Source organism: Abramis brama, assembly GCF_963993115.1.
Source record: "Abramis brama genome assembly, chromosome: 10".
Taxonomy (NCBI): domain Eukaryota; kingdom Metazoa; phylum Chordata; class Actinopteri; order Cypriniformes; family Leuciscidae; genus Abramis; species Abramis brama.
This window is the reverse complement of record NC_139972.1, coordinates 26,801,480-26,821,953: the sequence shown is the minus strand read 5'-3', so window position 1 is coordinate 26,821,953 and position 20,474 is coordinate 26,801,480. Positions and strand designations below refer to the sequence as shown.

The 20,474-nt window shown below is 37.6% G+C and overlaps 2 protein-coding genes across 3 annotated transcripts in view; one reads left to right on the top strand and one right to left on the bottom strand.

Moving 5' to 3' along the window:
- Window positions 1–13,724, top strand: part of col4a4 (collagen, type IV, alpha 4) — a 73,803-nt gene extending 60,079 nt beyond the window's left edge. The window contains exons 38-48 of the mRNA XM_084125632.1: window positions 214–321; window positions 435–506; window positions 601–729; window positions 1,462–1,569; window positions 1,740–1,895; window positions 2,009–2,116; window positions 2,209–2,346; window positions 3,091–3,207; window positions 4,598–4,783; window positions 5,099–5,382; window positions 8,220–13,724. Of these exons, the coding sequence (XP_083981758.1) occupies window positions 214–321; window positions 435–506; window positions 601–729; window positions 1,462–1,569; window positions 1,740–1,895; window positions 2,009–2,116; window positions 2,209–2,346; window positions 3,091–3,207; window positions 4,598–4,783; window positions 5,099–5,382; window positions 8,220–8,477 (1,664 nt within the window). The 3' untranslated portion in view covers window positions 8,478–13,724. The remainder of the gene's footprint in view (window positions 1–213; window positions 322–434; window positions 507–600; window positions 730–1,461; window positions 1,570–1,739; window positions 1,896–2,008; window positions 2,117–2,208; window positions 2,347–3,090; window positions 3,208–4,597; window positions 4,784–5,098; window positions 5,383–8,219) is intronic.
- A 193-nt stretch (window positions 13,725–13,917) lies between these two features.
- rhbdd1 (rhomboid domain containing 1) lies at window positions 13,918–19,333 on the bottom strand. Of its 2 annotated transcripts, XM_084126090.1 has the most exons (8): window positions 19,132–19,333; window positions 18,303–18,455; window positions 17,808–18,087; window positions 17,018–17,150; window positions 16,346–16,434; window positions 15,166–15,222; window positions 14,734–14,934; window positions 13,918–14,493 (listed from the first exon to the last, which is right to left on the bottom strand). In XM_084126090.1, the coding sequence occupies exons 1-8, from the start codon at window positions 19,132–19,134 to the stop codon at window positions 14,393–14,395; spliced, it is 1,017 nt and encodes a 338-aa protein (XP_083982216.1). In that variant the 5' UTR covers window positions 19,135–19,333; the 3' UTR covers window positions 13,918–14,392. The 2 variants fall into 2 exon arrangements, with proteins under 2 accessions (XP_083982216.1, XP_083982217.1); XM_084126091.1 differs by lacking the exon at window positions 15,166–15,222.
- Between the last annotated feature and the right edge of the window lie 1,141 nt (window positions 19,334–20,474).

Here is a 20,474-nt window from a genome sequence, read left to right as displayed (position 1 = left end):
ATTGAAATCTAACTCCTGCTGACTGTGCTGTGACTCTGGAGCAGAGCAGATGCTTTCAGTTTAAAATTTTAGAGTTCGTTGTCCAACTGGCCGAATACCATGTGACACCGGCAACTATGACTACCGCAGAAAGCCTACATCATCTCAATTCCATAGTCATGCACCATATTAAGTTTTGCTGTGTTCTCAAATAGTGTTCTTTCTGCTTTACAGGTGTGGTTGGGCCCCCAGGTCCATGTGGAAGGCATGGTCCAGAGGGTGCTCGAGGGCCTTCAGGTCCGCCAGGCCCTAAAGGAAACATGGGACACCCTGGCCTTAGAGGTTTGAATACTTATGCTATGTACAAACAAAGTGATGCTGCCGTTAATTTTAAAAATAGAACAATCATGTATACATAATTTTGATAATATTGATAATTAATTTATCACTTGCAGGATCTCCAGGGCTCCCAGGGCTTCATGGGCTAGATGGCCTGAAGGGTGTCAAGGGTGAGACTGGATCTCGAGGTGAGATACATGTGCAATCTTTTGTGCTGTCAGAAGTTTTGTTGTTGCCTGATTGCCATCCCTCTCACTCCCTCTCTCCTTTGTTGTGCTTTAGGGTTGGGTTTAATAGGTGATAGAGGCAATACAGGACTGACTGGAGACAAGGGGGATCCAGGAGACCCAGGGTTTAGTGGGACACCAAAAAATGGTGTTCGAGGTCCAAATGGACTGCCGGGATACCAAGGTATATGACTCAAAATCCTATTCAACCTATTAACCGTGACAAGTTTCCATAAAAATATCAAGCAGCAAATTCAACTCTGATAATAATAAGAAATGTTTCTTGAGCAGCAAATCAGCATATTACCAGTATGATGATTTCTGAAGGATCATGTGACTGAAGAGTGGAGTAATGATGCTGGAAATTTTGCATTACAGGAATAAATTACATTTAAAAATACATTTAAATAGAAAAATGTTATTTTAAATTGTAATATACTTCTCAAAATTAACAGTGTTATTTTTTATTAAATAAATGGGTAACACTTTACAATGAGGTTCAATTTGTTGAAGGGGTCATGACATCTTTTGACACAAAAGAGGTCTTTGTACCATTAAAACATCCTGTGAGTTTCATAGCTTAAAACATCCTCCTCAATATTAACCAAGCCTTTATTTAATCAAGCTCCAAAAATGACTCGTTTGGATATTACGGGATATTTGTGACATCACTAGGGCAAATATATATCCATATGAATGCCTCCAGAGCAAGGCATTAACTTTTTGCCACAACTGCCAATGGCCGGTGACTTAAGAAAATGCATCGGCCATAAGTATTTTTTACCGGCTATCTTTGTAATTATGACACCAATCATTTTAGATACCAGTGAAAATTCACAATTTTCAGGTGCAGAAATGACTTTAATCTTAGAAAGTACTTTAATCTTCACTGTTGTCTTTCTCCTTTTTTGAATAGGTGATCCTGGTCCAATGGGTCCTCCTGGATTTCGTGGTGAAGAATGTAAGATTCTTAAACCTGGGCCTTGTGGAGGACAAGGTTTCCCAGGGCCAGATGGACTTCCAGGTGTGTGTGGTCATTTGGAGAAGAGTTTTCATTAAAAAAGTGTATGATGTCAATCCTGGCATGGCACAATTGATGCATACAAATAAGATTTGAGAGCTAAGGTGGATGGCAGTATGTGTTTATGTATAAGATTATGTATTATGTGCATGGTCTGTGTTTTGCTGTTCCAGGGCCCATGGGAGAGATGGGAGAGCCAGGCAATGTCTTTCCAGTGTGTGGTGATTTTGGTGTCCCAGGTGTTCCTGGATCACCAGGATATAAAGGAGAAAAAGGATGCCTTGGGTCAAACGGCCTGCCAGGGTATCAGGGCCCAGAAGGTCCAAAAGGTAAAATAATCATCCTTAAGTGTCTAAAAGGTGCCACTATACATGCACTTTTTGTGAAACTATATGCTTTCCAGCAGTTTTGTGATTTAGGTTTTTCTATTATTACTCCACAGGTGAAAAAGGGGACTGTGGGCTTATGGGCCTTCCGGGACCCTGTGGCCCCATGGGTGATTGTGGACCCCCAGGACCCTTTGGTGCAAAAGGAGAGAAAGGGGACTATGGTCTGTGGAGCCTTCAGATCATCAAGTTGGCCATCTTATAAATCAATAAAGTTATAATTTATACCCCAATCTCTCTCCCTTTGTATTTGTAGGTCTAAAAGGAGAGCCTGGCGACGTCAGAAGTCCTAATCCTTGTTATCCTTCTCCGGGCCTTCCTGGTGCTTGTGGTCCACTTGGCCCAGATGGTGAAGATGGAGGAGATGGACCTAATGGCAGTGAGGGACCGAAAGGTACAACAGCAGGGCGTATATTTGTAACCAGGATTCATTTGATCATGAAGTATCTCCTATTCTTGGCAGTGTTGTTATTGTTAAGTTTAAACTAAGTTAATTAATTAAATCAGCTGCAGTCTGTAACTTTTGGCGCTCTAGCGGTTTATAAACAGAACTGCATGCGTCTTGCAGAAGAACATTGTAGCCAGAGTTACTTCTCTGTGTTTATGTCTATGACAAGTCACGCAGGTACTGGGCTACTCCACAGTGGTGCCGACCCAAACCAGTCAAAAACACGGTTTGGAAAACGGATTCATGATGTACTCGCTTATTATATAAATTGTGTATATTTTGAACAAAAAAAGTTAAGGACTGCAGCTTTAAGTTAAAATAAAATATAAAATGATTTAAATGTTTTAATTAAAAATTTTCCTTGGCAACTAACTGAAATAAATAAGCTTAAGTACAGAAATGACTAAAACTGAAATAAATGAAAAACGAATTAAAGCTATATTTAAAAATATATATATACAAAAGCACATTACGAAAGTGAATCGCACATTACGAAGCACTGAAAATATACAAATAAAGTCCAATTCAACTTAGTATATAAATAATACTAACACTACACTAATTCTTGAATGCCAAGACTATATTGCTAAATTATATTTGCAAAAAAGCACCATAGATTCTTTATTGAAGTAGTCCTGCAAAATCACAGGTAGTCACCCTAGTAGAGTTTACAGTGTGGTTTCTGCTCAGGTGTGAAGGGACCGAAGGGAGCTGATGGGTTCTCTGGACCTCCTGGGCCAGTAGGACCAGACGGACCTTCTGGAAACCCTGGATATGAAGGCGCAAAAGGAGCAACAGGCTCTCAGGGTATGTACTTGTGTACCGTTAACAACTTGATGGGCCCTATCTTACACCCGGCGCAATGCAGCGCCAAGCGTGATGGAAGTGTTTTTTGCTAGTTTCAGCCCGACGCAGTTATCATTTTCACGTCCTGCACCACGTTGTTTAAATAGCAAATGCATTTGCGCCCATTTGTACGCCCATGTGCGTGCTGGTCTGAAAACGAGGTGTGTTCAGGCGCATTGTTGGCGCATTCCTATTTTGAGGCAACAGAAATAGACTGCGCCATTGACCAACTGAAACCTGGTCTAAAGTCAATGGCGCAATATTTTTTGTTATTGAAAGAGCGCGTTAGTAATGTGCGCCTATAGGCGGGTCCACAACACGCGCACACTCTGCTTATTAAACACACAGGGACGCACAGCAGCACACAAACATGCCAAATATTTAAAATAAAAGGATTACAATGTAAAAGATTATTATTTTGTACATAAAGATATGGTTTACCCATAGATGGTCTGCTTGCGCACTTTTACCTCGCGCACAAGCAGTTCCGTTTGCGCTCTGGAGACGCTTTCGGTCTTTCCACTATCAAATTCCGTCATGTAAACAGTGAATCTGCCATGGCGTGAGCGCAACTGGCATTTAAAGGGAATGGGAGATGAGACTCTGATTGGTTTAACACACGTAAATCCCAAAACACACCCATTACTCGCACTGACCATTTTTCCCATCGTTAAACTAGCAAAAGTGGATTCAGACACGACACAGACTAAGTGAACTGGCGCCCTACGCTTTAGACCATGCGCTTAGATCGTTAAAATAGGGTCCAAAGAGTGTTTACTGACTCAACTAGGCCTGACACTGTTGTATCTTCTTTCCTCCTTCTATTCAATCATTCATCAACTGCATTTACATTCATTCATTCATTTAGCACAGGGTTCACCAATCTCGGTCCTGGAGGGCCGCTGTCCTGCAGAGTTTAGCTCCAACCCCAATTAAACACACCTGAACCAGCTAATCAAGGTCTCACTAGGCATACTAGAAACTTTCAAACAGGTGTGTTGGAGCTGGTTGGAGCTAAACTCTGCAGGGACAGCGGCCCTCCAGGACCGAGATTGGTGAACCCTGATTTAGCACACAAGTGTCAAACTCAGTTCCTGGAGGGCCACAGCCCTACAGAGTTTTGTTCCAACCCTGCTTCAACACACACACACCTGCAGTTTTCAATTAAGCCTGAAGGACTTGATTAGCTGATCAGGTGTGTTTAATTAGGGTTGAAGCTAAACTCTTCAGGGCTGTGGCCCTCCAGGAACTGAGTTTGACACCCCTGATTTAGCAGATGTTTTTATCCAGAGTGACTCACATCAAGTCATTCATCAACCCAACCATTTGTCCATCACTTTTTCTATCTCAGGACCCCAGGGACCAGATGGTGATCAGGGTCCTCCTGGAGTCAATGGGGGCTCCTCAGGCTTCCTTGTGGTGATACACAGCCAGTCTGTGATTGTGCCAACTTGTCCCCTGGGCCTAACCGCGTTATGGACCGGGTACAGCCTGCTATATATGCAGGGTCAGAAGAGAGGACACATACAAGACCTGGGTATGTGGCTAATAGACATGGTCACACTCAAAAGTGCCTGAGATTCCATTAAATGTTGACTAGGTCCTGGAACAGAGAATTTTAGTTATTTTAATCATTGAGATACTATTATAGTTTTTTTTTTTTATATTTTGAATTAGTTTTTATTTTTGTATTTTCTGTTTTCATTTAAGTTTTAGTCCGTTTTAGTAATTTTGTTGTGTTTTTTTATTTGTTATTGTTTTAAATGTCTATATAGTTGTAAAAACCCTGATATCAACACATCACATTGACATGTGACATATTCAAACTTATTTTTGTGTGTGTTTTCACCAGGCCAGGCAGGTTCATGTGTACCGGTGTTCAGCACCATCCCGTTCTCCTATTGTGATATGGACTCCTGTAATTACTCCAGCCGCAACGAAAAATCCTATTGGCTGTCTACAACCGCCCCGATTTCTATGACGCCTATAAAAGGAATGGAAATTCGGGCACACATCAGCAGGTGTGTGGTGTGTGAAGCTTCATCGCCAGCCATTGCAATACACAGTCAAGACTTGTCTACACCACTTTGTCCACCAAACTGGAGAAGCCTCTGGATCGGATATTCATTCATTATGGTAAGAGAAGAGAAGTACAGCTCTATTCCAAACCCTAGTAAGCTTTTCCCACTGCGAAGGCTGCTGCCTTAGGGGTCTTTCACATGTCTAAAAACGCAACCTGTCGATCATATTACGTATAATTGATCATATCACAAGGCTCGAGGTATTTTTATAACAGTAAAGGATGTTTACATGGGAAATGCTAAGAAGGTGTAGCATTCAGTCTATTATAAAACACTACAAATAATGCATGTCTGTCCATTATATAATCAAAATCCGCTTTAGATTGCAATCGGCAGTTATTACAAGTACTTGATGATGGGTTTCGAGCAAAAAACGTAATAATCTTATAAATTGTGACATGTAATTGGATACTAATTGTAGCTAATGCACCTGTTACCTAGCTGCGATTATATTTAGGATGAATTTGGTCAAAAGAATTCTCGTAAGGTCTCATATATATATATATATACAGGGTGGGCCATTTATATGGATACACCGTAATAACATGGGAATGGTTGGTGATATTAAAGTCCTGTTTGTGGCACATTAGTATATGTGAGGGGGCAAACTCCTCAAGATGGGTGGTGTGTACTAATATATACTAATGTGCCACAAACAGGACTTTAATATCACCAACCATTCCCATGTTATTACGGTGTATCCATATAAATGGCCCACCCTGTATATATGGTGTGAAAGCAATGTTCGTCGCCGCTTCGCTTTATCGCATCGGGCACAGAGTAAAGGGGTTTTAAGGCTATGCCAGAATGCACTGCAACCATCTCAGACAATATTTTCATCCAAGATGAATAATGAATAAATATAAATCTTTTCAATTAAGAATATATTTTATTCAGTACTAAAAAATGTAAATCAGTTAGTTTAACATGAACCATTAAAGGGATAGTTCGGCCAAAAATGATATTAAACCCATGATTTACTCACCTTCAAACCGTTCGAGATGCATATGTCAATCATTTTTCAGACGAACACATTTTCAGTTATTTTAGAAAATGTCTTAGATCTTTCAGTGGTTATAATGTCAAGTTATGGGGTCCACCTGCTTCAAGTCCCAAAAATGTGCATGCATCCTTCACAAAAGTAATCCATCCGGCTCCAGGGGGATAAACGAAGGCCTTCTGAGGGTAATCCGTGCGGTTTTGTCGTAAAAATATACATATTTAAAACTTTATAAATGAAAATAACTGGCTTCGGGCGACGGTCGACGCGCGTTCACGGGATGGATGCTGGCGTATGACGTAGCGTAGGAAGCGTTGTGATGTAGAACGAACGCGACAGCACAGCCAGAGAGCAGAGCAAAACAAAACTCCACTCAGGATTTCCGCGATTTAAAAAAACGTGTATTTAAAAGAAAATGTCGGAAGATTTTGATATTAGAGAAGAGGATATTGAGTTTTTGGCCCAGCCCTACGTTCTACGTCACAACGCTTCCTACGCTACGTCCTATGTCATACGCCGGCATCCATCCCGTGAACGTGCGTCGTCCGTCGCCCGAAGCCAGTTATTTTCATTTATAAAGTTTTAAATATGTATATTTTTACGACAAAACTGCACGGATTACCCTCAGAAGGCCTTCGTTTATCCCCCTGGAGCCGGATGGATTACTTTTGTGAAGGATGCATGCACATTTTTGGGACTTGAAGGAGGTGGACCCCATTGCTTCACATTATAACCACTGAAAGATCTAAGACATTTTCTAAAATAACTGAAAATGTGTTCGTCTGAAAAATGATTGACATGCATCTCGAACGGCTTGAGGGTGAGTAAATCATGGGTTTAATATCATTTTTGGCCGAACTATCCCTTTAAACTGAACCATCAACATGGACCAGTACCTTTGTCATGTATTTTTTCTTGTGTCGTTGCTAGCATCATGTAGCCTGGCAAGCCAGACCTACATCAAGATGTTGGGTCTGGCAACTCGCCATAGGCACGGCTCAATCCGAGGGGCGGGATAAACGGCTGTCTTTCAAATTCCCTCTGCTCGCAATAGGACAGCGCTTCAACCAACCAGAGCGTTTTCCCAACAGCGGAGCTAGTTGATAGATTCAACTTTTGCCATATCTGGCCGGAAAAACTACGAACACATCTTCCTTTTTTTAAGAATGACTTAAGTGCTGTTCTTTGCTCTTTTCTCAAAGAAAAACTTAACTCCAAGTCTTCCAGAGTCGCGGCCAAAGCCGATTCGAAAGACTGTTCTCCAGCAGCAGCCGCTGTTCTTTGTTTTCAAGTAGCAGGGAACCGTCGCAACTCTGTCGTCATATGTTAAGCCCGCCGCGCCTACTCTATACACGACGTGATTGGCCTGACCCAATTTAGGTTTTTGCAGCTCGAAAGTCAATGGAGAGTTGCTAGACTGCCCTGGCTGCAAAATAAATTTTGCTGCCGCTAGGGTGCGTCTAGATTTCTAGGCTAAGCATCATGCTAACATCATAATCAAAAGTTTGGGGTCAGTAGGATTTTTTTTATTATTTTTTATTTATAATTTTATTCAGCAAAAATGTTTTAAATTGTTCAAAAGTGACAGTAAAGACATTTAAAATGTTACAAAAGATTTATATTTCAAAATAATGTTTCAAAAGTAATGATGCTGAAAATTCAACTTTGGTCACAGGAATAAATTACATTTACAAATAAAAATCAGATATTCAAAATTGTAAATATATTTCACAATATTACTTTATTTTTAATCAAATAAATGCAGCTTTTGTGAGCATACAAGACTTTCAGAAACAACAGAAAAATCTTACCAACCTCAAACTTTTGAGCAGTAGTGTGTATCTCTTTACATTATAAAGCAATCACGATGCAACTTAATTTGGGTGTTCCAGTATGCAGGAGCAGAGAAAGAGGGAGGTGAACAGTCTCTGGCGTCAACGGGAAGCTGCTTGCAGAACTACCGCAGTCAGCCGTTCGTGGAGTGCAGAGGTCCGGTTGGCACATGCCAGTATTTCGCCAGCAGCTACAGTTTCTGGCTGACAAAAGTGGACGAGCAGCACATTAACTACTATACTCAAGGTCCTGTGCAGAAAAACCACAACAGCATCAGCAAATGCAGCGTCTGCATGATGAATGATCCCAACAATTGATACAAGTCATGCATGATTTCTTTAAACAATTTAAAAAAAAAAAACTGCACTGAGAATGCACATCAATAGGTCACTGGATTGGAAGTGATTGAGATGCTTTTGGTCACTTTTTTGTTTTTTAAGGATAAAATGGACATAATTTGTGACCATTTTTTTGATGAACTACAGGCTGTGAACTTTTTACTTCACTGGATTTGTTCCAACATAGCTCTGTCTAACATGACTTCTTTTACATCTTTACCCAGTGCACATTTTGTTTCTAGTTTTTATTACATTTAAAATATTTAGTACAAACCAAGACCATTTGCACAAATTCCTATACACCAATATTCATGTTCTTCCTGGTTCCTTGTATCAGAAACTATTACGTTTGTGTGCACATTATCAAACATTATCCGCACAATATTGCAATGCTAGTTTAGGTATATGGTGCTTATAGGTCTTTAACCTAAAAGATGAATACTAAACCTTGATAATGAAACTCTGGTGATCCAGTGAAATCAAATAGGTACGTCTGCTAGCAGCTATTGCCTTTGCTAGCTAAATTGATATTGCGTTCAGTGTAAAGGCACCTTTTGTCATGTAGGTGCAGTTTTCTCTATAGAAGTTAACAAATGACAGTTAAAAAGAAAAGAAAAATTGGTTTTCTAGACTTGAATTTCTCATTTTCTTGAATTCAAACCAAGCATTTTGTGCAGCATCAAAGTGTGGTCAATTTTCACCTTGTTCAGCACATCCAGTGGGCAAAATCCAGTAATTTTGATAGGAATCCAAGCGATCTGGAATTTCATTTGAGGGCGAAAGATTTCCCCACACAGATTTCAGAATGGGTTCAGGTTGGTCCAACAGAAATCTGCTTGGACATCTGTGTGAACTGTACATCAAATGTGGCTACACTATTGACATAAGAAAAAGTACTTTCTTTTCTCTTTTTTTGCACACCAAATGTTGAAACCACACGTTTTCCGTTTATTTTTCTTTAACTGAAATAAGGAACTAAAGGAAATCAAGACAACATAGCTGTTGGCTTGTAGAATGTTCAAGAAGATTTCAAAGATTTAGTCATTGTGGGAGATAATTTAATCTCAAGGCAATCAAGGTGTACATTATTATCTGCTATGTTTCCACACAAACACCAAGATGTGCATAAATTCTAAAAAATGCGCGGATGAAAACGTATGTGTACAATTGAGTCGTATATTTTTTTTTTATCCATTAAGAAGGTTTTGAGGTGCAAGTAATTCATGACGTATGAAAAAAAAAAAAAAAAGCCACAGTGGCTTCCCCTATGGAGTGAAACCGTCGGGTTCCAGAAGTAAAAAACCCATAGGTAAATTGATTTTGAATGATAACTTATAAATCTTTAAAGACAACCCTACTGTGAGCTATGAGGTTGTTAATCCATGATGTTTGCTTCTGCTGATGCCTTCAGCCTGCATTATTTCAAGCTTATTTTTTTTTTACATTAATTGTGTTTAACAGCAGAATTCCTTGTGGAAAAACTACATTACCCATGATACTGTAAAGAAAGTTACACCAATCAGAGTCAAAAGAAACTGAACGTGCAAAAAGAGCTTTTTAGCTCCGCCCACTCCCATGAAGCACTTCGAAAGACAATCTAGTCGATCTCAGAATACTTACATGTTTGTATATACAGTCTATATGCATATTTTGCAATAAACTTAATGTTGTTTTTATATAATCAACATTTGTAAATGAGTAGTTTTATATTTCTAATTCGATTATGCTGTTCGCAATGCTTCATGGGATTGTAGTTATTTCCCTCAGTAAATCCATTAAGTAGGCTACACAGTGGTGTTGTACCTTTGTACTTTGGTCTAATTTTTAAAAGCTTTCCGTTCAAAATAAAGTTTTCCCTTTTGTAAACACGCGCTAGACGTCTCGCGTCTTTAGAAGCGTCTCGCGCATCACACGGCGTTCTAAAATCGCGGCGCTCAAGTTAAAGTTGTTCAACTTTTAAAGAAACGCGTCTAGAAAACTTGCGTTTTTCCCCCATTCCACTGCCCAAAACGCGTGCTGTGTGAATGGCTGTTTTAACCTACATTCTACAGCATGAACTAACAAACATTTGTGTTTCTTTAAAGGTCCTTGCGCACTGAGTACGAAATTTTCACATGCGTTTTTTCGTATTCGTGATTCGGTGGCTCTGAATTGTCAAAACACCATTCAAAATGCTTGCGATCGGATGCGAAAAACGCAGAAAATCGAACCTGATCCGAATTTTTTTTTTTTTTTTTTTTTTGACAGACGAAAGTTTCGGAGGCAGTGTGCAAGCGTGATTGACAAAACATGAGGTCGTATTTATTTTTTAACGTGCGAAAATTTCAAAAAATCCGAAATTTCCGCATACGCATAATTATGATTGGAACTCCCTGCAGCTCCCGTACGACTCTCCATTGGAAATGAATGACTTCCGGTCCGACGGCTGTCGTTTGTCGTTTGCAGGTTTCCGAAGGAAACGCATCCTGTGGCAAAGACTAGCATCATCATGTCAGTATATGGATGTGAATGTGAATGCTTGGAGGATATTCAGTCAGTGTTAAAACACTCCTTATTTCACTGTACTCCATACATGCACCATTTCTAAAACACCCTTCAGGCCACAAGGTACATCTGAAAGTTCTGTTTAATGTAGTTAGCCTAAAAAAAATAGTCCTTTACTTTTCATTTCTGTCTCCTTCTGTTCTGCTGTTTTGTGCGAGGACCATTGCAATTGAACTTCCCATTCATTATTGGACACTTGAAAACCTTACCTGCTTAGTTTTTGTTTGAAAAAAAAAAAAAAAAAACTTTAATATTTCCCTCCTCTCACTGTCTAAATTAACTTGAGCCATTAAATGAAACTAACACCTTCAGTATTTTACGGTCCACGTAAGCAGCTTTTGTTCTGAGCATGATCTATTCTTGTATATATGATTGCACTGTTGACAGAACAGCTTTGCTTTATATTTTTACTAAATGTCAAGGGTATTTATTTAGCTAGAGATTACTTTGGTGCTATTTTGGATAACAGTGAATTAAACACTTGTTCCCATATTTTAAAAAGAAGTGATTATTATTATTATTATTATTATTATTGTCTGATTTTGATATTGCTGCAAGTTGGTTAGAATTGCAATTCACTGTGTGTGGGGACATTTTAATGTCTTGAGTACTGTACTGTTACACCTGACCTGAGCATGGACGTACACATAAGGACAACACAAAATGTTAAAGACTCTTTCCCAAGAAGTTTGATTTTCATTGTCAAATGCATTTTTACATTTAACAATCAGGTTCAACTCCTACTGTGTATTAAATGTCTAATAAATTGTGATATTTGTAATAACATGCAATTATGACTTGGAAAAAAGAATATATAAACTCACCCAACTGATACACCTAACAAATCTGCATGGGGTTTCACATCATATACGTTTTTATATATATATATAGCCTATATATATATATACATACATATTCTTAATACACATTTAATATTAAGCATACACTGCAGATGGTAGAAACTTATCACTTCTTCTGGGGTTTGAACATTAAGTCTTTTGTTGTAAACACACTACTTGAATACCCCTTTAGCACCTTCCATTAAATCTCACAGAAATGACCTCTGTGGACCACTTGCACTGAGCTTCGTGACGCACTTCCGTTTGGAAATAGTACGTCTCACTTATTTCCGGTTATGTTTACTTTCAATACTGTGGTCAATGAGTTGAACAAACGCCACCTAAAATGAGTGTCCGCAATAAGATTTAAAAATGTGGCATTTTTTATTGACAGGAGAAGGGATATTCTGATATTTACTGTGTGCAGAATTTTCAAAACTTATCGAAACATGAAGTTTTAATCCAACCTAAGCCGATCTGAGAAAACAGCGGGTGTTAAAAATACGCCATTATTTCACCACAGGGTGTCAGTGTTCGTCTAAACTAGTGACCGCGACGCTGAAGTGTATGAGAACAGATGAATAACATCAGTACGAACCACGAACATTTAAATATTTTAATCATTCTGTGTCATTTTTCATTGTCAGTCTTTTCACTATTTACATGTTTATGCCAAAAAAAAAAAAGCTATAATATTCAAAGTAGTTGACTGTCATTCTCCTCTACGCTGTGTAGCCTACATTGTTGATTAAATTAGCCTAGCCTATTTAACATTGTCACAGGCACCTCGCTAGCATTCATTCATTCAACTATTTTAAAATACTGGAATAAACACCAGCGCACACAAGCAATCCTTTTAATAGTCAATTTCATTTAAAAATGTAAACCCAACAGGTATGACATGTCAGAATGAGAAAAAAACTGTTCATGAGAAGACGAGCATTTAGGACTGCTGCAGCTTAGTGGATACATTTAGCCTATTTATTATTCAGAATGCACAGTTGGAAAATATATTTATAGGAACATTTCAGCAGGCTCAAGATAATTAATACAGAGATCATTATTCATTGTTTTAATCAATTGGCAGCCATAAAACATAGTGATAATCTGCTTCCTCATGTATGTAACGTTAGGGACGCTGAACGCTCTAACCGGAAACTCCCGATATGTACTAACTAGAACGCGGAAGTATTTGTGCAAGTAGTCCATTTAAGCAGGATATAACGCGAGAAGTGACTTCTTTCCACTAAAATATCACTTTTTTTTCTTCAACATAACTCACTGTAATTCACACTAACACTTTTGACAAAGAGAAAACCAGCATTCTGAATGAAATAAACACTTTTCATTTGTGGACTGTATAAAAATCTAATAAATACACAACCGTTCAAAAGTTTGGGTTCGGTATGATTTTTTTTATGTTTTTAAGACTCTTATTCTCACCAAGGCTGCATTTATTTGATAAAAAAAATACAGTAAAATATATATGTTGGGGAATATTAATACAGTTTAAAATATCTGTTTTCTAATTTAATCATATATTTTGAAATGTAATTTATTCCTGTGATCAAAGCTCAATTTTCAGCATCATTACTCCAGTATTCAGTGTCACATGATCCTTCAGAAATCATTCTAATATGCTGATTTGATGCTCAAGAAACATTTCTGATTATCATCAGTTGAAAACAGTTAATATTTTGTGCAAACTGCAGTTTTTTCAAGTTTCTTTGATGAATGGAAATTTTAAAAGAACAGCATTTATTTAAAATAAAAAACTTGTGTAACAATGTTAATGTCTTTACTGTGACTTTTGATCCTTGCTGAATAAACATATTCATTTCTTTTCTCTTTTCTTTTTTTATCTTACTGACTAACCTAACTTTTAAGCTGTAATGTATGTAAATGGAGTGTTATGCATCTAAATGCAGGAAGTCTCACTCACCCAGTAATATATCTCCATCTCTTTATATTGACCTGAATTGCAGTACTTTTTATTTTTACTCAATATTTTATAATATACCATATGAGCAAAGAAGTATCTTGGAACCAAGCATTGGTTTATTGTTTGATTACAAAAAATATACTTTCTTAAGAAACAAAGTACAAGTTACAAGTTACTTAAGAAGAAAAGTTGTTTGGAATTAATCAAGTGCATTTGCTAGAGAAGATTTACAAAAATGCACATTGACAGTTGCATTCAACACACTGCAAAAGGCACTCGTATCTACAACCACGCGTCATGGATGTTAAACTTTTAACATAAATACATTAAGAGCAGCATTTAAAGCAAAAACAAATGTGCGTACAAACTTTTTGCAATTAGAAATACAGGCAGCGGCCTTGGAAACCTTCCACACATTAGAGGGGATCCATTGATGACATCGTAAATGCTCTACAATGACACAACCAATCACCAGCGGAAGAGTCTTCTCCGCTAGCTCTGATTGGTTGTTTAGTGTTGTCTTTCATGTAAACGATCTAGTAGTGTTATACCCAAGGTTCTCCAAGCGCTCAGCTGGTAAACCTCTGAAGTCGTCGCCAGCGGATCTCTTCAGGCGTCGGGTTAGAGTGGGAATAAGTGGCATGTGAAGATCTAGCCTGCGTAGAACCACCTAAAAGCAAAAATAACAAAGTTGCACCTTGTAACTGCTTGTACTATAGTATACTATGACTTTTGATCAATTTAATGTATCCTTAATAAATAAAAATGTCAGTTCTTTCAAATAAATAAATAAACTTAATAATCTTATTGACCCCATACAAATATAATACTTTTATTTACAAGCTTGTTTATGACTAAGCATTTTTAAATTGAATAACGTGCTCATTTTCAGCACATCTTGACTGGTCACCTCTGTCGCTGAGGCTGGCCCTGACAGCGGCCTGGTACTGCTCCTCATCTGACAGTCCTGCTGTATAGGGATGCTGGGGCGGCGCAGAGGGCATGTGTGTGTCATACGGATCCCTGTAGGGGGCGCCATACTGCCTGTGATTAAATGACTGCTGTCCATAATGTGTGTTTGGAGGATTCGGCATGCCATATCCACTGTATCCTGTGAACACAGACATACAAATGATGCATCTTGAGGACTACAATGGACTAGTAAGCAGTCCTTAAATCGTTTCATCTTTAATGACTCTCAAAGTCAGAGCCATTTCTGAGGACAGATGTGATTTAGTAATATCAGATGGCTGCCTTTTTAACTAATTGAATACTTCCCTATAAAACAAAAAGAGAAAAATGATTCAGATTTGATATTATTCCAAGATCTGTAACTATATACCTGAAGAATTGTAGTATGTCTGCTGCCCTCCATGATGCCCATTAGATGTCACAAAGCCTGAAATTACATAGATATGGCCGTTTATGTGACCGGATGCATTTATTCCCGGATTGAGTGTTCTCATGCTCTACTATTCAGAAGTTTTTAAATATTTTTGAAAGAAGTTTCTTATGCTCACCAAGGCTGCATTTATTTGATCTAAAATAGAGTTAAAACAGTTCTGTGATCAAAGCTGTATTTTCAGCATCATTACTCCAGTTTTCAGTGTCACATGATCCTTCAGAAATCATTCTAATATGATGATTTGCTGCTCAAGAAACATTTCTTATTATTATCAATGTTGGAAACAGTTGTGCTGCTTAATATTGTTGTGGAAACTGATCCATTTTTTTTTAGGATTTTTTAGAAATCTTTTGTAACGTTATAAATATCTTTACTGTCACTTTTGATCACTTTAACACATCCTTGACCCCAAACTTTGAACAGTAATGTAGTGTATATGCGTACAGTATTAACATATTTAAAGGGGTGGTTGATTATGATTGTGGTTGAAGTTCAAAGCAAAGGGAGATATTTGCTTTTAAAGAAATTCCTTTTTAAGGACTACAACAAACGGCTGGTAGGGACTACACAACATTCCCCCCGAAGGAGAGGTTTTAAAATTTACATAAACCCCGCCCCCGGGAACGCAATTTATAGATTATCAAGACAGAATATTCTAATCAATGACTAGAAGATAACTACACATAAGCTACATAAATTCATCAACTAACCATTCAGAAATGTCCTGTTGCTTCTACATGTTGTCACTTCTTCTTGAGTTTCTCCATCATTGTCTGACTTCGGTTTGAACATAAAAGGCTAAAAGTTTTTGAAATTTTCAGTGCATGTCTGTGTGAGTGCAAGCTGTTGAAGCTCTGGCCTCTGTGCTTGGAGCAGCAGCTCATTTGCATTTAAAGGGACAGACACAAAAACGGTACGTATTTGCTCACCCTCAAAAAGTGACAATTTTAACATGCTATATAAAAATATCTGTGGGGTATTTTGAGCTAAAACTTCACATACACACTCTGGGGACATCAGAGATTTAGTTTACATCTTGTGAAAAGGGCATTATACCACCCATTTAAGGTACAAAGATGTCAAACACACACAAGAACACTCAAATTGTTGGGTTTACCTGCACAGGTTTTCATGATCCTCTTTAGTGGTCCTTTCGTGTAGAGAAGCCCAACCAGGATCCCAGCCAGATGTCCAACAAATGACGTCCTGCAAGAGTGAAAGTGTGTTAATATAAGCTGTGAATCAGATCCTAGGCCAATAAATCAAAACGTAGTTTAGAAAAAAAAGAAACGATGTCATATGGTCTGTAGTGTAATTACGGTGACCACCTGATTATTGCTCTGTTGCAGGATGTAGATGTGATTTTGCGGGACAATGTGGGACACGAATGAGAGAGATAAATGTACTACTATTATACTACGTAAATGTTGATTTACAATCTTTGGAAAGCCTATTTGCCATTATGTTGGATAATAACATGTTTTAAAATGCCAATAAGCTTTGTTAATTGTGACAGGCTCTGTGAGACTGTGAATGTTCCCTTAATTTGCCCAGTTTTGAGTGATACAATGTAATTTACTCTATGCCATCTCATCTGTTCAGTCTGCTAAATATTATGAACTGAATAACAGGCTAGTAGGTAAAAATCACATTTTACACTAAAATGCAAACAATAAATTGGATTCAGTGCATCCAGTAAAAGAAAAAAGCTCTCTATTTCGTCTAATAGTCTAAGTCTAATAGTATTGCTGTTTTTCTCTTGTGTCTTTGAAATGAGTGTCATGCCTACCCCGGATTCATGACATGGATGAGGACCAACTCCACCCAGCAGGAGTAGCGATTGGCTATGGGCAGCCCCATGATGTACGTGGCTCCGCCTGGATGATAATGATTATTCACCACCTTCAGCCCAAACAGAACACCTGAAACCAACCACAAACAGCTGCAATGCTTACTTCTTACTAGAGAAATATAAAAACTACATCTATAAATTAATTGATTTCTGTTGTTCCACTCCATTTTTATTCTTTACACTAATACACAGGATTAATGTGATAGTAAAAGATACACTACCTTTCAAGTTGTTGTTTTTTTTTTTGTTAAAAAAAAAAGAAATTAATACTTTTATTCCGCAAACATTATCTTACTACAGATACATTAAATTGATCAAAGTGACTGTAAAGACACTTGCAATGTTACAAAAGATTTCTATTTCAAATAAATGCTGTTTTGCACTTTCTATTAATCAAAGATTCCTGAAAAAAATGATCATGATTTATGAAATATATGAAGCAGCACAACTGTTTTCAGCATTGATAATAATGAAAAATGTTTCTTGAGCAGCAAATCAGCATATTAGAATGATTTCTGAAGGATCATGTGACGCTGAAGACTGGAGTAATAATGCTGAAAATACAGCTTTGATCACAATATAAATTAAAATTAAATTAAATTTTATCATAAATTTTAATATAAATTAAAATTAAATATTTGATATCAATATATTTAAAAATATATTCAAATGGAAAACAGTTCTTTTAAATTGTCATATTGTTATCATGATCCAACACAACACACACCTGAGAACCCCACCGCACACTGCAGACTATACGACGAGTCTTCCGTCATCCGTGTCAGTCCTGTCTCCAGGAGCAGGTAGATCAATCCAGTGAGCAGAGAGAAGACAGACAGCAGGTACGCAAACCAGGCGCCTCCCAGTTTCCTCTCAAGCTTGATGCCCTTCCAAAGGAGGGAGGCCATGTTGAAGTACAGATGCATGTCGTCAGCATGGTGAAACGGTGACAGCAACAGACGAGCCCAGTCTCCGTACCAGTACGCCTCCCGAACACTCAAACACGTCTGAAAAACATACAAACAGACCAGATTTACAAAACATCTTATCAGCACTGACATATTAAGAAATGTGTCTACAACTTTTACCAACCTTTTAAATAAAGTAATCCAAAAGTTTAATGGCTATCGGCAAATTTTCTACATTCAGTTGTTATCGGCAGATGTGGCAAAAACCCATTTTGGATGTGCTCTGTGTTGAAGTTTGTTATAATAACATCTACCTGTAGGAGGGGTTTGGCAGGAAACAGGAACAAGTAGACATTGAGGCCAAGTGTTGCAAGAGTGACGGGTGGGATGTTGTCTATTCCCAGCTGGAAAACCTGAGAGGCCAGCAGGAGCAGGCCGAGATTGGATCCCCTTTGTCTGTTGCGCATCTAAAACACACAACCAACATTCTCATACACATAGTGTTTTATCTATGTAAAAGTTTTAGTTTGCATTTCTTGAAAGACTGCTTCTTTTACATTAATGTGTTCAATATTGGGGCAGGGCATTCGATTCTAGAGAGCATCTGATTGGACAAAATCTGTGTGGTGCAAGATGAGTCATCAACGTTTTCTGTCTATTTCCTAAAAGATGTGAATTTTTAAAAGTGTGTATTTGCCACACACACACACACACAAAAAAAAAAAAATATTGGCAGATAGACTTTTTTTTAGAGTCATTAAATGTAGTTGTGTATTTTATCTAAATCTAAAATAGTTGGAAATGGGTCCCTTCAAGGTATTATAGCATAACATTAATTATTTCATTTCATTTGACAACAAAGTCATAATGCATTCATAGTATGTGCTACACACACACGCGCATTCAAATCAAAAAATCATTAAACCAAGAAATGTACTGTAACTTGTTTGAAGCAAATATTTACAGAGCATTTTACGTGCCATTTACAAGCCTAGGATATACAATACTAAACATAATAATATTATGGGTAATATCACGCATGTAATCTTATCTACTACATACAAACAATCACTATTATTTTGAGGAATAAATAAAGTATTCTAGGCAACATAGACAGAATTACTGTGCATTTTTTTGACTTACCATTACATTTGAATGTACAGCTGCTGTTTTGAATGCTCGAAGTTCCTATGTTGTAAATTGGATGTTGTGTCAAGCGATTCCGAGTCCTAATATTAGCGATCAACAGTAGGACCATAGACTGTAATAAAAAGAGTAGGACACGTCAGATTTTACTTTCATTTCACCATGTTTCGTCAGGTAGTAAACACGGAAGTGACGCAACAAGACTTCTGGTCGCGTGATCTCATCCCTCATGACGTTTGTATTTTTTTTTTTTTTTATATATATATTATTTTTTCTAGGAGTGAACTCTCTGACCTTTGCAAAAACGGGTTACTGTCTCATTCCACAAATACGGAAGACTTTGGTGCCCTGTGAGAGCACAGACTCAAAATACACTGTACATGGGCACTGATGGATGGATGTACGGTTCAGATGTCACTATCTGTTGCCAATAAAAGGTGAAAGAGAGAAACGTGGGACCTTGGGAGGTTAGCTGTTGACCATATCCAGTGGTGCACTAACAATATTGGTAAAATAAATTTTTGGCAGTGAAACATAATTAGACAGCACTAACATTTTTGAGCTGAGATAAGAAAATAATCTCACACCTTGAAATTGCAAAAGCCTTTAGGCCTAACGCTTGTTTTAACAAGATGAAACTTGATTTATCAAACAATTAAATGAAATGTACATATATAAACTCAAAAGGCACAAAAAGAATATCAAATGTATAAGTTGCTGTTTACATGTGAATAAATTCTCTTCAATGTTGACTGCAGATGGCAGCATTGCTCAGTCAATTGCTCAGCCAGCGTTTGCAGGCTTATGAATTCAGGGTGATTGGGACACTTTTTGTCATTGAGATGACTTGGCTACCAATCAACCTGAATTCACTTCAAGTTAGATGTAAAAATGTCTTTACAGAGTGATTTTATGCTTGATTAATAAAGATGCTTCGTTTAAATTAATTTGTAAAAGAACATTTGGCTAGCCAACGATGACTATTTATTGAACTGCCATAACAAATAACAACACAATTTTAGTGATCCATCGTCAAAGACATTATGATATTATTGTCAGAGATATTAGAGTAAAACACCTATGTCAGGTAATCCAAAAGGGATATGTGCAGAAGCCTGTAGATTTTAAGATTCTTTACTAAAAATCAGAACCAACCTTAAAAGATCTATGTGCAGTTATTTATCTCATTCTTTGTCAGCATTTCATTTTATCCAAGTCTATTTCTTATTTTTAAGGATTTAACCAGAAATAAATCTTCAAGGTAGCTGCATGTTCTGCAGGATTCGTTTTTGTTTTTTTGTTTTTTTATTATTATCATTAATGTACTTTTCGTTTCGGTG

Coding starts and splice junctions, on each gene's coding strand:
- rhbdd1 (XM_084126090.1), bottom strand. Junction 18,088..18,302: donor CTGCCAAACCCCTCCTACAG/GTAGATGTTATT, acceptor TATGTTTTTCAG/ACGTGTTTGAGTGTTCGGGA. Junction 14,494..14,733: donor GGCCAGCCTCAGCGACAGAG/GTGACCAGTCAA, acceptor TTTTGCTTTTAG/GTGGTTCTACGCAGGCTAGA.